The following is an 18,690-nucleotide window of genomic DNA, read 5'->3' on the forward strand; positions in this document are numbered from 1 at the left end:
TTAGGAAAAGGGGAACGCACTGAATACACTCGTGCAGAGAGCTAAGACGCCCAAATGCATGGCGGTGCATGCATAAATCAAAACACACATGCAAACATCACCAGAGGATGCACTTAATGGGATGAATGCACATACACACGAGACTAGACGCACCATTTCCAACTGGATGTGTACGTGTTGAACATATTATAAGCATGCACAAGCCTGACTCAGTTTTCTTACTGCAGGCGTCGAATTTGCAGTGTGGAAGTATAATCAGCCTGCTGAGATTTTACAGCGCGGGCGAAAATGTCACATCATCTCAGCACCAAGTTTTATGACTCTAATCTGGGTGGCTGACACAGGCGCAGCACCCACAAGCATGTTCAAAATGGAATAATAGTACATTATGACACACGAGGGGCATACATCACACCAGCTCTCTGCAGCTGGAGTGTGTTGTCGGATCGAGCCAATTTATGAGCCGATACGTCTACAGCCTAATTCCAAATAGGAGGGAGCCGTCATTTGAATAATCTACACCGAGGGAGCGGAAAGGCTAAGGGATATTTAACGTGATGAATAAGCCGGAGCCGTGCAACTTGTGCTATCTGCTAAGGTGTGAAATCTAGAGCCCTCCCCAGGGTTGGAGGGGTAAGACCGCGGACGGAGCGAGTCCATGTTGGTCCGAGGCTTTTCGAAAGAGAAAAAAAAGCCAGAAAGTTAAAGGGTGAGACACAGGGGGACAGTTACACACAGTCTCCAACTTAAAGGGATTTCTCAACAGAGACATCTGCTGAAGAGGCAAATTAGTCTACGACAAGGCATAATCCATGTCTGTGAAACTGGCCACAAGTGTTTACTCTCCGAGGAGCCAGGACTTCATTAAAGTCCTGTTTTTCAATATAACGACCCAGTCTTCATCAGGAGACAGATCTGCTCAGCAACAACGGAGTTTGGTTTTAACATGCCCTGTTAAACATGAAGATGCTGGTCAGCGTCTCAGCGTCCCCCGTGCCTCTCTCTTTTGAGTCATTAAAAACGTTGTGGAGGTTCGCTTTTGAATCCGAGCCATTTGTTCTTCCTCTCTTGCTTTGTAAACATGAACAGCGGGAGCTCGGCCTTGAATGAATGACCTCGAGCAGGGTGTGCAGCGTGAGTGGGTCAGCATAATAGGGGGCAGGAGACCAAGGTTAGCTCTGTGTGGGGGTGCGGAGGGCAGTCGTATCCCCTTAGGGGTCAAACAAGACGGGAAAGAAGGAAGAAATCAGGACAGCGAAGATTGGAGGCAGAGAGGGAGACAGGAGCAGAGGGGGAGGAGGGGTGGATCTGTGAGCTCATTAAAGGGGAGAAATTACAGAATTGGAGCAAATGCTCACAGATACTCAACAATTATAACCAGACAAAAGGAAAGGTGAGAATAAAAAAGACAGAGTATGTGTGATCTTTGTGCTTGTCACCCACATTACACAGTGCAGCTTTAGCATTTTAGGCTAAATCCGTCCTCTACTGCTAGCTCTCCAAATGTATCCTGACACATGAGTAATCTTAGTCCAGCAACACCAACACTGATTCAAACCATCTGGGAATGTTACAACTAGCTTGCAATTGATGCAACCAAACCTTTATTTTATGCCTGTGAACACATGAAAAGTCATACTGCCAACATTTTTGTAATTCTCGCTCTAAAATATTACAACTATGTAAGTTAAGTACCTTATTGTGTTTAAGGTAAGGTGTGGTTAACTCGGGTTGAGGTATTGTTGGGGCTGGGTTAAGGCGGTGCGGACCGTGGTAATGGTTAAATGTTAAGGTCTGTGACAGGACACAAACTCTGGTCTACCGCATGAAAGTTTGACATTATTCAACTTTTGAACATCAAAACCATTTACATTTTTTATGGATACATGGAGGTCATTTATCTACAGAGGATCTTTTAACCCATTTGTCCCGGATGCTGCCTGACGCAGCATTGCCCCTCCCGCCGGTTGTTGCGTTGCGAAGCGCTGAGTCTCCTGCCGGCTGTTGCGTGGCGCAACACTGCCGACTCGTCGCCATCCCCATGACGCATGCAGCATGTGGTGCACTGTCATTGCTCCGTGTAAACAAGCGCACGTGTATGCCTGATTGATTGGCATTGTTGTCGACGAACCACGCGACACCCCGTTGGTCACGTGGTTCCAAAATATCATCAAGACCCACCACATGTGGTTGAAACCAATGACAGTGCACCACATGCTGCATGCATCATGGGGATGGCGACGAGTCGGCAGTGTTGCGCCACACAACAGCCGGCGGGAAGGTCAATGTTGCACTGCACACCATCCGGTATAAATGGGTTAATTATTTTAGAAGTAATAAATTGATAAATACATATAGAATCGCCAAAAAATATGGGTTTTGGATGTGCCTACTTTTTAAGTCGTCCATGTAGCCTTAAGTTACAGCCTTAAGTTTAGTTGCGTTTAGTTGTAGCCTACATTTGCTGCACAATTAAACTGTCCATAAGCGTTTTCGTCAATGCATCTTTTCCCAGTTCTTCCCCAATGAGGAGCGACCAGATGTGGCCGCCCCAACTGTGCGACCGCTCCGAATGCTCCTAGTTAAAAATCTAGGAAACTTTTAAGAATGGTGCTGGTGTCCCCAGAGCCCTGTCGGCGCTTTTCTGCCAGAGAGAAATGCAATATGGACCCTCAGCCTTAGTATTCAAAAGTGCCTTCCTGCCGCATGCAAACTGAATAAACAGCTCTCTGAATGTCTCATTACTATAATTGGGTAACTCGTATGTTCTGCTGATAGTAGGCTACTTTTAGCTGCCTTCTTCTGACTCCTCCTCTCCTCTTGTCAAGATGCATTTCTGTGTTTCCAGCTTTTGCTTTTGTGATCAATTAAAAGTGTTTCTCGTGATATGCACTGGAGTCTCACAGAATCTGCGACTGTGCAGCAGAGTGAAGGCTGAGTATTTATGAATGGCTTTTAACAGCAGGGAGGAGATGAACTGCTGGATTTTCCCTGCTCTCGTTTATTCGCCTGCACGCTCTCTCTCTGCTCTCAGTTCAGCCTCCATCCCAAGTCAGTGTTTGGCATCCCATTGTGTGTGACATTCAGCCTCAGTGTGAAAATCAGCAGAAGGGTAATTTTGTTTGTATGGTTAGCGTGGGGGTGTGTGTTCTGTCTGTGTATGGGAGAAGAGGGCGGGTGAGGGAGGACCAGAGAGCAGGGAATAATTTATGACCACTGTAACCTATAATTAGCAAAAACTAAATTACGTGTCAATGTGGGAGGCAGTTAAAAGAGGCTCCGCCTCTCTGTCAAAGGACATAACAAACCTCAAAAAGAGCTTCAGTACGAGGCGACAGCGTATTTCCACCAGCAGAAAAAAACCCGGCGTGTTGAAATAGGAGCCCATGGCCTGAATGATTTAAGACACAGTTTGGCGAGACCAGAACGCCAATAACTTTTTGATGAATTGCTAATTCTCAATTACTTTTTGGCTTTTAATCTGTTAATAAAGGCGACAGCACAGCCCAAAGGCAGAATCGCATTTGAAAACGCAGAGCAAATTCTAAAGAAAAAGGCTGCTAATTGCTGTTTTTTAATTCTTCCTTTATACACTCTGTTGCCTGTGAAGGTGCAGGCTCGCCGGAGGTACATGCGCGTGTGTGTGTGTGCGTGTGTGTGGTATACATCAGCATAGCACTTCCACAGATGGAGGCTGTTCTCATTTGAAAAAGCAGTTGGCTGACTGATCAAATTGACTTTTTAGCTCACAACAACCCCTCAAGCTTCATCTGAGACCTTGAGTGAGGATGGGACAATATCACTGATCGAATCAATTCAATATGCAGTGTTTGTAATACAACTAAAGCAGAAATACATCAAAAGGTTTACATCACATTACTGGGACTCAAGATAGTTATCCGCCTAGCATGTCATGGTAGTTGACCCCCTGATGCCGATTAAAATTCTTGTGGGTGCCGGTTTTCACACACACACACACACACACACACACACACACACACACACACACACACACACACACACACACACACACACACACACACACACAGATGGACGGACAGATAGATGGCTTTACAAGCAGCATTTCACTGTTTGTGTTCCCAGTCTCATAATTAATACCTCAGATTTGAATTAATTCTCGTAATGGCTCCGCCTCCTAGTTGTTTGTAAATTACTGCATAGCAGTGTTCAAAAAGCATGACACAACAGAGGTTTATTAGTGTACCCCATCTGCTTGGGGGCCTCTTTAGGGCTGTCTACATCAGACAACCTGATGTTCACGTCATTCTTTGATGCATGGCTTCAGATCTTCCTAATTGAGGAGAAGATGCCTGCGTTAAGAACAACAGAGTTATCATTTAGTGGATATCAATGGTGCTTGATGCACTAGACTAAGCCCACTCTGTAGAAAGGTCTTAGTTGTGCCCTAGGTCTTGCACACTATACAAATTGTTAAATTAATGACTTGCATGAATGGTGCAAGTAAAGCTATTTTATAGGTTGTAAAAAGTGACACATTCCATTAAAAAATAGTTTAGATGCGAAGCGACTATTTCCTTTAATGTGCACATGATGAAATACCTGACCTATGATTGCAACTAAATATCTGTTAGGGAATCTTGACACGCTTGCTTTGAGGCCACACATCACTACCTAGGCACATAACACTGACCTTTTTTCACTTTACCACTACATTTATTTTAATAATTAAGTTACTAGTTCATTTTCAGATTCAGACCAATAATACAAAATATAAACACCAACTAAATTGTGACGTAATATTGTGGATTCAAATTAGAATTTATTGATCAGATAAAAAAATCTGCCAAACTCTGGCCAAATTGCCTATTGTATCTTCAGTATTGTTCTTAAAGGCTCCACACACCCACAGCTCTGCTGAATAGATGTACTCAGGTTGATGTTGGGAGGAGCTGGACAGTATTACTTGAAGTCAAGCACTCATTGGCTTTGGTCAAAAACTCTTATCTTGCTTTGGAAGGTCCCTCGCACATGTATTCTTGACAGCGGACCGACTACTGCCTCGCAATTGCAACATACAGACAAATTATGCCATCACCATGAATTAACCATCAAAAAGAGCACACTGTTGAGCAGATTCACAACAGCATGCCAAAAGCTACAACAGTCTGTTCACAGTGACACAGCCCACATAATTGCTTGCAAAACTTTAGTAGACAGCACTCATAATAAGGCCTGAGGGAAATGAATGGTTGTATACAGAATATGAGCAACATCCAGTTGACAACTAGTAGTAAAAGTAACATAGTTGTACAATTATTTTGGTTTTGGTCCGCTGAGGAGCTATAAATGCATGAATACTGCGATGCGCAGGACTAAACTTTAGAGTCATAGCCAAACACACTTCAGTGGAAGCGGATTGCAAAAAATGAAACTCCTCGGCGAGTCGCATGGCAAACAATGATGTAATCCTTAGAATAATATTGTTTTCCATTTTATCATCGGACAAAAGGAGGTGTCATCCTAGACATATTTAAAGTTTTGAACATTTTTGTCAAATATCCAGTTTCACATAATAGATTTAATAGAAACACATGAACAGAATCTGGCAAAAACCTCATTTGCACCGTGGTAGCTCACCAGATAAGAGTGTGTAGGCTACTATTGAGTCCTTGGGCCCTAGTTTCGTAGACCAGGCGCAGTCAGCTCTCAGCGCACCTGCGCCACGCCGACGGGGTGTGTCCGCCTGGACTTTGCAAGTTTCGTGCACCACGCAGGCTCGCGCAGGCACACCTCCCGTCTCGCCCACCCGCGCAAGTGGGAAAGAGGGAGGAGAAGAAGGCGTGAGTGGGAGACGAGGAGGAGACGAGGCGTGGACTGGGATTAATACAGCCGATTCAGATCTTCACCAATCAAATGAGCTCCTCTCCTCTCCTTTAATGCGTTAGGGGAGGTTCAGTGCAAATTCCGTCACTTGACAACCCGATGACAGAAGCAGCGCCGCCGCTCCCACCACGCGCATCACGCGCTGTGCGCGCGTATCATAATAATAACAATGCCCATATTATAAAAAACAGGAGAGAGAGAGGGAGATGTTTTGTCCGAGAGGCTGAGTTTCCGTTACGCGTGCCATCCGCCTTTGATCTGACGTCAGATGTGACGGGACAATCTATATAGATATAAATTCACGTGTTGATTCAATTAGTTGCATTAAATAGTGTTTGTTGTGATTATTTATTGCCTGGAACTGTGGAAACCTGCCTGTGAGGTCTCGGTGACGTGTGCGCACTGCGCGCCGTCAGCCAAACTTCCACTCCGCCAGCTGTGATTCGCATTGAATGAATGGACTTTATTTACGCCTTGCGCCGAGAGTAGACCAGGTTGGAGCTGGCGGGCTTTCAGCGCAGTCTCGGCGAGGCTTTTTGCCACGAAACTTCCGCTACGCCAAGCTGAATCTGTGACGCCTCCCCCTGCTGCGCCGCCACACCCATCTTGGCGCAGGCGATCCACCAAACTGCCAAACTGACCGTGCACAAGGACCCCTTGAGTCTATCTCATTATCAAATAGAGACCCCCCCACATAAAAAAATAAATCATTGCTACCTACCTTCACTACTTAGGATTTAAAAACCAAATACGAGACAATTTACCCTATCATCATTAAAAAAGGGAAGAGTTCTAAGACCATCAATAGATTTTCTTCACATGTTTCATGGAAAATACATTTTGAAGACTAAATGTAAGACTGACTTGTTGAAAAGGAGGGTTTCTTTTTTCTTTTTTGCTTCTTTCTGCCTGATTTCCACTGGTATCCCTGAGTGCAATATTTAAATCTGTTTCCTTTGCAAAGCTATCCGTTTTAACTCCCAGCTCATTAGCAGCACTTCAAAGCCTCCCTGTATCGCTTCTCTTTTGCCTTTTTATTGAATCACGTGGAACAGCAACCCTTGCTCTCTTGCATCAGTCACTCTCTCCCTCAATCTCTTCTCCTTCCTCTTTTCCTCTGCTTATTTTCCCCCTCTGAGAGCGGTCATGAAGGTGACTGGACTTGCCCCTTCACCTGCCAATGCAAATCTGTTTCATGCAAACCAGCGGGAGCAGGTGGGCGAGTGGGTGTTTAATTGAGATAGAAATCAACGAGAGCTTTAGCGGATCAACACCACCTGATAGAACGAGAGGATTCTTCTCTGCAACTCTGCATTTCCAGCTGCTATTTCCTGCATTAACCCAACACAGAAATGAATAATACAAATAATAATAATAATATATAAATACTGAATAGGACCTGTGAGGTTTTGATGTCTTTGGAAAGTCATTTTGCCCTCAAGTGAGATGGAAAGCAAACAGAAAAGGAAGCGTGACTGGAATGATGTATGGATGCCTCCTCCCTTAGGGTGGCCAGATTAGAAATGGCGACAGTGAACACAGGAGGAGAATTGCAAGGCATGGCAAAAGAGCAGGCTTAGCAGAGGAGAAGGGGGGCTGATATTGACACAAAGATTAAATGGATCAGCCTGTAAAACCGCTGGATAAAAATGACTTCTGTCCCTAGGTGATCACGCCCCCAAATTATCATTAGTGAGATGAATATAAGAGCTGGCATTGCGCGGGCAAATCAATATGCTTGTTAAACTGGGTGAATGGTTGAATTAAAAGCTATAGGAGTGCGTAATAGTGTGTTACAGCGATACAGCTTTAGTGCCATGCCAGACCTATTTGTCTTAGCTTGTGAGCGTAATCACTGCGGCACTTTATGCTCTTTTTGGCCCTCGATTAAAAAAAATTAAAGGGTTGTCCAACAATCACTTGAAGGGACAATCCAATTATGGGAGTGAAGGGTAGTACAGCATGTGCTTGAAGGTGTGTTTTTTTTGTTTCAACACAGGCGAAATTAAGCTAGACTTAATGAGCCTATTCCTAATTGTTAATATTAAAGTTTTATTCGCAAAACCTAAACTCCGGTACAAAACAGCTGCGATTACAGATGTGATCATGTTTTATTTTATTGTTGACTGCAATTTGTTCATTTTGAAAAAAGTGGGAGAAAATGAGGTGTTATATCCAGGGGAGGTTATGTTTCATTGATCGGAGCTGGCAGAAGCATTAGAGGCGAAAGCACAGTGGGGTATTAAAGTGTATTTTGTAGGTCAACGAAATGTGGTCTTTGAAATGTCAGAGACCACATGTGTAGCTGGCAATATTTCTTTACCTGAGTGGTGTTTCCCATTTATAGCGTCAGGTTTACGCTGACAGCAGTCGCGGCAGTGCTTCCCCATTTCCCATTTCATTTTGTCCTCTTAAACAATGACAAAATTAATGTTCATAGGCTTTTGCTAAAGCATCAATCAACTGAAATGCCATGTAGTATTGGCAGAACATCATGATTTTTATCTTTAAAGACGCACTAATCAATATTTTTATATGAACAATGACTCAAATGACCACATATATGTGAAAGGGGTTGGTTATATGAATCCACAGAGAAATGTCAGCAACTCTGCTGTTCCCCCCGGCTCTATACGTAGCTTTTTAGCATCTTCATTGCTTTGGTTTTATGGCTTGCAGCTTGACTTTTTTTTTTTCCACTCTCACCAGTCACCTCAACCTCATTTCCAGCTTCAGTAGGCAGATATTTATAGCAAAAAAAAAAGAAGCTCCGATAAACCAAGTGTACGCTACTTGTGCAACACCAAACAGCAGATAGACACAGTTAGCGACCTGCTGGGGAACACAGTGGAGGAGGGCTGGAGTGATTAAAAAATATTTGCATAATGTGCATCAGCACCTCGCAAGAAGTATTTCAGAGACTCAACAATGTGATGCTCTGTAAGTTGCATGCATTGGAAATGGCTTATCACAGCAGCACTGCTATGTGCGTCTTGCATGAACACACTTCTGAAAAGTGAAAGCCCCCCAAAGCGCTTTGTCAAGATTTAGGATGCACTGATCCAGCACCGACATCTGGGCTGAGGATATCAGCGATCCGATACTGGTGTTTAATTAATAACCTAATAACCTAGCCTTGTGAAAGTGCTGGGGATAATTATTTTATGTGTTTTCTTTAATGACCATGTACATTTCTTTTAAATATAATATAAAATGATATGATAAATAATATAATCTGAAAAATTGTTTCTACTATATCAATACACTAAACTGATGCAAAAAAAATAGCAAATTATTCCAGTGTTTTTTCTGATGAGGCATAAATATGGTCCATTATCTTATTACATTTGTTTGTTTTTAAGAGAACATAATGGAATAATAATTGAAAATATTAACCAGACAAGTTTTTGATATTTATTTTTGGTTAATTGTTTTATAATAAGGAATTCAATCTATTGGACAATAGATATTTTTTTCTAAATTAATAATTAAAAATCATCATTAGGTGCAGCCAAATAGAGCCAACAAATTGTTCAGGTTCTTCAGCTGGCTAATATTTCTCGTGTGTGCTAGATGTGGTAGATGGCATTTAAACTTTAAAATATAATATATCAGTGCCAACTGACAGCGGGTGAAGGCAGGATAAACCGTGGACAAATCGCCAGTCTATCACAGGGCTGACACATAGAGACAGACAAATATTCACACCTTAGCAATTTAGAGTCACCGATAACCAGTTGTGCTGTATTGGAATGTGGGAGGAATCCGGAGTACCTGCAGAGAACCCACGCTAACAAGGGGGATAGATGCATAGAGGATTTCCATTTAAATTAATGGACGTTAATTAAATATCTATCGCCGAATGCACTAACACAATGGTGATTGAGCATATGGCCCACTGATGAAAGTCCTTGCATTTGCAGAAATACAAACCGCGTGTCTGTGGCTCACTGGGAATTTACATCCAAAGTCACAACTACAATTATTGCTTACTGCAAAAGCGAACAAAATGGAAATCTTCCGACATATTAACTTTCACAAATGGTAAAAACTTTTACACCCACAGTCACTTAAATAATTAAATGAAAGTGTATCATCAGGCGACTGCTCATCTTTGCCCTGTGTCAGTGACTAAGTGCCGGGTGGGATGTCAGAGGGCTGCTCTTAACTTTGAGGATGACTCACTGTGGCACAGTGCCTTTGATCCTCTCCTCAGCCTCGTGAATAGAGAAAACACTTTGATTGACGCTCCATACATTATGGCTGTTTGAGCATTGGCAGGGGAAGAAAAAAAAACACTGTCATGTTGAAAAGGGCCAAGTTTGAGGAAAGCGCTTTGGAGTTGTGTTCTACATCTCGCCCTATACGATATTGTGGGAGCTTTCCCTGCACAGCATCTCTCCATCCTTTGTCATGGGCAGCATGTTTGATTTCGGCAGCTTTTGATCAACACCCACGGCAATTTAAAAGCAACGACACCAGGAATACCAATTGGGTTGGTTACAGTTATGTGCTGAAATGAACCTTCAGTGCTCAACACACACACACACACACACACACACACACACACACACACACACACACACACACACACACACACACACACACACACACACAATGTGGCATGGCAAAGCAGAGCGAGGATCAGCCATAATCAACCATAATGGGCGATAAAAAATGAGCTTAGCCGCTGCTACAAAACACGGCCCTCTTCTTAGTTTCAGATCCTCCTCAGTATTCTAACCCAGTGCAACCTCATAAGCAATTACAAGCATATTATGCAGGGATAACAAGAAAACAAGAGAAGGGGAATCTAAGAGCAGCAAGCACCATACATGCGCTGCGTATTGTGTTGACTAATTGAGGTGTGCTCCTTTTAATTGCACAAAATAGGTGAAAAGGAACAGACTAAACCTGCCAAAAATATTGACAAGAAAATGCAAAACAGATGTGTTTAGATTTTCAACACACTGATCCATTAGATGCAGACGATATATATACATACATACACACGCGCTGTGAATAATGCAACACAGATAAGGCTAAGCCCTATTAGGGTAACTGAGTTTGAGGGATGAAATACATTAAGGAAATGTGCCGAGCGCCTGAGAGATGTCTCACACAGTCAGTGCGACTGGTGGAGATCAAGCTGACATCTTCAAACCAGCCAGGTTGAGGATCTGGGACACTTCTTAACAAGTATTCAGGGATTTGAGGATATAATACCTTTGCTATATTATAATCAGTACGGGGTGTTTGCATTCAGTGTGTTGTTACCGAGGATGCGAAAGACATAGAGACCTGTCAGCAACCTTCAGCAAGGAAAGTGTGTGTGTGTGTGCGTGTGTGTGTGTGTGTGTGTGTGTGTGTGTGTGTGTGTGTGTGTGTGTGTGTGTGTGTGTGTGTGTTCAGCAGAGCTGTGCTGAGCTATGTTCTGTGTACTGGGCAAATTCAAAGCAATATGCCACCTCTCCCAAAACTAGCTGAGCGCTGAATGCAACACAAAGGACGGCACCAAACACCTGCTGAGATGATGGAGATGGCGAGCAGCCAAGACGACATATGGGTCTCATTCAGCACTAATGAAGACAACCCGACATAAATATCGAAACAAAACGGACAGCTCCAGAGACCTGTGCCGTCCCGGTGCAGTGCTGCTGACATTGAGTCAAACATTTGATCATCCTAGGGGGTGTTGAGGCGTTAGAAAAGGAGAAGGAGCAGAAGCGTGGAGGGGAAAGCAGAGTTGGGGATGTAATGCGATACATTTAATGCATAACAATGCAGGCTTCACCAAAAGCATAAACATCTCAATCTTCTTTGAAGCCTACAGGTAACGGAGCACACCATCCGCGCTCGCAGGAGGAAAATTGTGCGGGTGTAAACAAGTGCTAGCTCAGAGCCCTCGCACGGTGTATGAAGTGTCAGAACCATGTTAAAAGAAAGGCTTTCTTGAAGCTTGGAAGACGACTGTCCTTAAGCTCGGAAGCCTGTGTCAAAAGAAAGACAAACATCAAAAGAGAGAACGCAGGAAATTAAGATAAGTCGGTACTTGAAAGGAATGTGTTTTCGTGCAAAAGCACCACCTGGAAACAGCACAACCTATTTGATTTGATTTTTTTTCTCTCCACGTGGTAGAGAGAGGAAAAATCCTGTGCCAAAATACTGTTCTTCCAGTTGTAAAGACTGTCTTGTTCTTTGACCGAGACAAACCTATTCCATGTTTTGTGGTAAACAAACCGGAAAAGTAGCAGTAAGGCCGCTTACTACCCCAACCTTTGTCCTTGTTGTGAGCCATGTGGAAGCCTGCGGCCAGCAAAGGAGGCTAGCTGTTAATATAACTGCCTGACTAGGAAACTGACTGTTCAGAGACATAACGGCCTTGACCGCAGATACAGTAATAGCCTTCCTTCTGCGAAGACATGCTGCGCTGCCAGTTCACAGCCCTCCATGTTGCCTTTTTATAGTACACCATAATTAATATGCTGTGATGGAGGCATATAAGCAAAACTGAAATGCACCACGCAGAGTACAGAGTGCTCTCATCAAATAAACATTAAGCAAAGAAGTGAAATGAGATTAAGTAGAAATCAGAAAATCAATTGACATATTTTTTTCTTTACTTCTTTAATCCTATGGAGCTAATCTTCAGCCTGAAGTTATACATTCTATATGATGAACAGAATATGCAAAACAGAGTAGGGTCCTTCTGCCATCATTGGACACAGACAAGACACTTATCTACACTATATGACAGAAAGGATTAATAATCATCCACCACTGCCAAAGTTCATCAGCGTCCCGTTTCGTTGTAGCGCCAAATCACGCCGACGACCCGCTGGGATCCATGTTTCCCAGCTGCAGTCATAATTCCTGGGAGGTTCAAACCATCCAATTTAGCACTCTCGTATTATCACGCCTGCTGTAATCCGTTCATTACGGGAACAATCTCAAAGTCTTTTTTTAAGGCAATTAATGACATTTAAATGATGATGTGATGTACTGTATATGTGGGTTCAGCCTTGCTTATAGCATGTTAATGATCCCCAGCATTCTGCTAATCAGTCAATTAATCGCCATCCTATGAATTTAATCTCTTACTTAGGCACTGTTCTACATAATGGGTTTTAAACATTCAAATTCATGCTTCGATTACAAATGAGGCTCATTCTGGTGTCATGCTCTTCTTAAGACGGGCTTCCATTGACAGCCTTTGATTGGAGATGCTAACATTAGATGTAACATGTTAAGTTGCCCTCTTCAACAAAGCACAATGCATAGATTCCAAATTCTGCTTTTTCTCCCCTGTATATCCTTTATGAGTGTACGTATAGTTTGTGTTCTTCAAGGGTGGTATTTTCAGGTGAAAAATAACCCCTCCACAATATCTGGATCTCATTCAAAAAACCTCCAAAGCCCATTTTTGCTTTGGTTTTTTCGCACAGCACAGCTGAAAACAAACTCATGTTTATTTATCACATGCTTAAATCGCTCATATCAAGTGCTCAGTTTGTCAAAAATGTGAGTGAAATAGAAGCCTTTGATTTAGAAAAGTAAACATAGCGTCGGAACAAATTGTAATGCATTTCTGGATCGGCTTTTTAAAATGAGTCCTATCGATATCACTAAAAGGTTGCCATTTCTTTTTTCTAAATTGATCCGCAAAAATGTAAGCTTTGGCCCTCCGTTTCTGTTAGAAACACTGTTGATTCGATCAGGGACATTGGGGTTGATGGCGCTTACTTTGTCTCTTGTGGGTCACTCTTTATGGAAAAGCAATACTAAGTCACTGTAGAACCCAATTTAGCATCAATGCTTAATGTTTAAACCCCTGAAAGCTGTTGAAGTTGTCAGGGTTTTTTAAATCACATTGAGATATGTTGAGAAATACTGAAATAGTGGCAAATCAACAAGTCAGGTATAACCAGTTCTTTGCTTTACAGAGAGCTAGACTGAACACTATTAATATGGTGGAACATTTTGAGATGGTTACGTACTGTAGAGACTAGAGCTGTACCAAACAGTTCAAAGCGTTATTCATAAAGTTGATATTGATATTTTAATCCTAAAATCAACATTTTAATCCTGGGCAGCTTTGCTTATTTTTAATATTCATTGTGATCAGGCTATACTAATATTATTACTATTATAATATTTGTAAATTTAGATTCCAGTGACCGTGTAGGATTGTTTGCAACTCATGTGATCCAAACATTTCTAATAACGCTAAAATAGGGCTCTGATAATAACCGGATGTCTTCATTTTCTTTCGGTGTTTGACTCCCTGTCTTGCCATGCTTAATTCTGGCTTAATTGATGCGTTCTGCCATTTGAAGTTGTCGTTATTTATAGGTTATTATGCCAGGATTTTACTGATCTGGCCCCCTGGAATCAAATTTGGCTGTATGTAACCCCTGAACTAAAATGAGTTAGACATACGCTTCCTGGTCAGTTTGGTTATAGGACTCATATCATGATTTGAAAGGTACCTCCGCTAACAAAAACACTCATGTGATTTGTGTTCGGCCTGAAGGATCCAGTGACAGGTAGAGCACACAGAAATGAACAGAGCAAGAGATAAATTCTACTTTCTCCTGAAGCTCACCAAACTCAAACCAAGGGAGATGTTTCTGCTCAATTAACACATTTCACTTTCTTTTACCCAGCCTTGTTCGCTCTCTATGCTAATATATTAGACAAGCGGTGTTATTTATGGATGAGGCGGGTGCACCAAAGTGAGCTCCTGCTGGTGAGTTAAGCACTCGTCTCCTTTACAGCTTCTTTTGTGAGAAAGTGCTGTAAACGTCCGACTGGACTGTTGAGGAGAGCAGACGCCGACCCGACCCGTCACACGCTTCGATGCACACATCAGCTGGAATATTTAACTGGTCAAAACAGAAACCTTGAAACATCCCCCGACAAAATTAATTAAAAACATCGTTTGCTATATACAGTTTGACTGGTTTAAGGCACTAAGCATGCATGAAGAAGACAATGTGGGTTTCTTTTCTATGCGATGAATGTTTGACACACAATTCTACTGCACACATGCAGCAATAATAAGCCATTTGTTTCAATTTAGAAAGAACAGCACATCAGACTGCCTCAAAATGTGCAGGAAATGAACTCTTTGCCATCGTTTCTTCCAAATTTACCCTCGCCTAAGGAAAAAATGTAGGGTCAAGTAATTACAACAAAAAAAAAAGACAAAAGGAATGAGGTCCCAAGCAGTTAACCACTATATGAGAAAATTGCTTTCTATCATTTTGTGTAATAAATCCTCTTTTAAATCAACACCCAAAATTAAACTACTGGCTATTATGACCCCAAATGTGCTAACTATAATAACATTACCATTGAAGCATATTAAGCTATTCAACCATACATCTTGTGATACATCGCGGGTGATAGAGAGGTAATGACATCCTGAGTCAGTCTTACTGTAACAATGTGCAATATGCTCGGCCCTATCAATACTGAAACAGGCTATATTAAAGCCAAGCTGACACATTGCTTGGCTCCTCATACGTGGAAGGCAGTTGGCAATGAAAACTGTGTTATATGGCCCAGTAGTGCTGACAGGTTTCTTTCTCTTTCTCCTCTGCCCTCCCCCCTTTTCCTGCTCTCTCTTTCCCCCTCTTCTAGGCTGTATACAGGCTGGCACGTGGCAAGAGGAAGGGGGGAAGGATGGATCTTCAGCCTGTTGTAAGAGCCTCCCCCCAGGGAAGCCACCGTCGGACGCAAGGCCTCATGGGCCGTTGACCTGCTGTCTCCGTGATTTATGGCGGCTGGGGCCCACTGGCCACTGCAGACTCCTCTCCTCCGTTTCCCTTCACACACTGCAGGACTGCAAGGAGCCACACACACTGCACCACCGTCTGCAGGAGTATCCGAAGAGGAATTCCTCGCGCATGCTGAGCTGCAGCACCGCCGCGCTTCCTGCCTTCTACATACACACAAAAGCAAACGCCTCCGTAAACGTTCCTACACTGCAGCGCTCTGTCCCACAGTCCCCGAGTCTGCTCTAAGAGAACTCTGCATTTGACTGTGTGTGTGTGGATTACTATCAGCCATGGTGTGTCAGCTGTAGAGCCATTGGTTGCAGCTGCTGCTCAGTGGCAGAGGCGGATCAATGGAAGTGCGTTGAGTAACGAGGTGATGTTCCGGTTTTTCACATGGTCTGAGAGCAATCAGCCGCCAGCATCTCTCCGCTGACTCCACACACTTGCTCCGCTTCTACACTGCAATAACCCTCCACCTCGACAGACTATTATTGCAGTGACTTATAGTATTGTTCCAATATTAGACACACTAGTCGGACATTTGCTCCTGTGTGCGCCAGAGCTGTCGGAGCACCTTAAATATTTTTTTTTATCCAACCATAAAGGTTCGGAGTGGACACAGTGCCGTATTTATCTTTTCCGGACTAGTTTTTGCTTTTGAAAGCTGGGGACTGAGAGTGAGAGCCAGCAGGTGCCCTCGCCATGGTGTTGCCGCCCCCAGACAAACGACATGTGTGCCTGACCACCATCGTCATCATGACCAGCATGGCATTCATGGACGCCTACCTGGTGGAGCAAAACCAGGGTCCTAGAAAGATTGGTGTGTGTATTATAGTGCTGGTAGGGGACGTATGCTTCCTCATAGTGCTGCGATACGTGGCAGTGTGGGTCGGTGCCGAGGTCCGCACCGCCCGACGAGGATACGCCATGATCCTCTGGTTCCTGTACATCTTCGTCCTCGAGATCAAGCTCTACTTCGTTTTCCAGAATTGCAAGGCAGACAGGAAGAGTTTGGAGACGGTGGCTCGGAAGGCTTTGACGTTGTTATTATCTGTATGCGTGCCAGGCTTGTACTTGGTTCTAGTGGCTCTGGATAGTATGGAATACGTGAGAACTTTCCGGAAGAAGGAGGACATGAGGAGCCGTCTATTCTGGGTGGCTCTGGACCTGCTGGACCTGCTGGATATCCAAGCCAACCTGTGGGAGCCCCAGCGGACAGGCCTGCCCATATGGGCTGAGGGCCTGATGTTCTTCTACTGCTACATCCTGCTGCTCATCCTGCCCTGCGTGTCGCTCAGTGAAATCAGCATGCAGGGGGAGCACATGTCGCCCCAGAAGATGATGCTGTACCCGGTTCTGAGCCTGGTCACCATAAACGTGGTGACCATCCTCATACGAGGTGTCAACATGGTGCTGTTTCAGGACAGCCGCGTTTCCACCATCTTTGTCGGTAAAAATGTGGTGGCGATAGCCACCAAGGCGTCCACCTTCCTGGAGTACCGCCGACAGGTGAAGGAGTTCCCGCACCCGCAGAACGCCATGGCGCTAGAGCTGCAGCAGAACAGCCACACGCAGCCGTTGCCCAACGCCACCAGTTTGCCGCATGAACCTTCGCCGGCGCAGGACGTCATTGACACATGACGGCCAGTGCTGGACTGAGCTGCATTAGAAAGGCAGCTTTTTTTTATGAGAGCTCCAGGAGTGGAAGTAGATAGAGAAATAAGCTGCATGACAGGATGATATTCTGCTCTTGTCAATTCCACATGAACTGCTGTGAAACCATAAAAGAGATTTTCAGCATCACCTGCCTGTCAGAACATACTGTAAACCTACACTTGAGTCTGAGTGCAGCGTGCAGACTTTGAAATCAAGTCAAGACGTTTTTAGTGTGCTATTGTGTTTTTAATGGTTTCAAAATGTTTTAAAAGTTCAAACTTTTATTAGAGACAATCCACACAGTGTGCAGCCCGGTGACATTATGTTGTGTAAAACGGACAGCTGGTCTCCTCGACCCCTTGGTGAGTATTTTTTAAAGGTCACTTTTTCAACAGTGCATCCATGGCATTTCCTTTAAATTCCAGCATCGAAGGACATACTACTCGGCGTCGAGCACTAATGGAGAGGAGGAGCAGAGAGTGACCAGGGTCAGTTACGGGGGGCTATCCGTGCTGTGCTAGAGCAAGGTTGGTGGCGGGCGACCGTTTTTCCTTCTGTGTTTGGTTCTGCTGAGAGAGGAGCACCGCGGAAGCTACTGCTTCGGTCAACATGACGCTTTACGACCCGAGGCCTGATTAAAGCACCGGAGTTCAGCACTGTACCACTGCAGGCATCGAAGCGTGTGTTTTACTGTGTGTCTCTATGTGCACACACACTAGTCTAAAGAGTACGTGGTGCCTGCAAGGTTATTCCAAATTGTTTTGGAGCGGTTGATGTGTGTGATGAATTGCAAATGAGACGAAAATATGTAGTGATGTGAGAAAAAAAAACAATCCTAATATGATGGGGGTAAGATACTTTTTTTTTTTCCTGTACTGTACATTCCTCTAAAACTAGCTGAAGCCTTGAAGTCAGAGAATGCCGAGTCCAGCGAACGCATCACTGAAGAACTGAGAAAAGATAAAGCATAAATACTATAACGTACAAATGGAAAAAATACTTCTTCTGATGTTATTCAGTTAATTATTATTACTATTATTATTATTATTATTATTATTATGTACATTCTTTACGTGTTGGAGGCCAATGATGTTTTAATAAAAGTATGTTTAAAAGAATACTGATGAGAGCATGGTTTCTTTATCCAAATTGTTCATTATAATTCAATATTTTTAAGCTTAATTAAAGGTTCTCTATACGACATTCAAAGCATTAACATAGCAGCAAACAACTATTTGTGAAGAAAATTAAAAAGGCCGCTTTGTTTAACACAGCCAGGTCAGCTGCGCGTGCCTTTTCAAGCTAAATGTTAATATTAGCATTTTTAAGGAGAATATGGTGCCCTTGTTGTACTTAAAAGCAACTGCAACAAATCCGCAAAAGACAC

At 43.4% G+C, this 18,690-nt stretch overlaps 1 protein-coding gene across 1 annotated transcript in view; it reads left to right on the forward strand.

The window, feature by feature from the left end:
- Positions 1–18,042, forward strand: part of tmem121ab (transmembrane protein 121Ab) — a 36,952-nt gene extending 18,910 nt beyond the window's left edge. The window contains exon 2 of the mRNA XM_084030316.1: positions 15,511–18,042. Coding sequence (XP_083886442.1) covers positions 16,350–17,288 — 939 coding nt within the window. The 5' untranslated portion in view covers positions 15,511–16,349 and the 3' untranslated portion in view covers positions 17,289–18,042. The remainder of the gene's footprint in view (positions 1–15,510) is intronic.
- Positions 18,043–18,690: the final 648 nt, after the last annotated feature.

This window comes from Eutrigla gurnardus (assembly GCF_963514095.1).
Source record: "Eutrigla gurnardus genome assembly, chromosome: 16".
Taxonomy (NCBI): domain Eukaryota; kingdom Metazoa; phylum Chordata; class Actinopteri; order Perciformes; family Triglidae; genus Eutrigla; species Eutrigla gurnardus.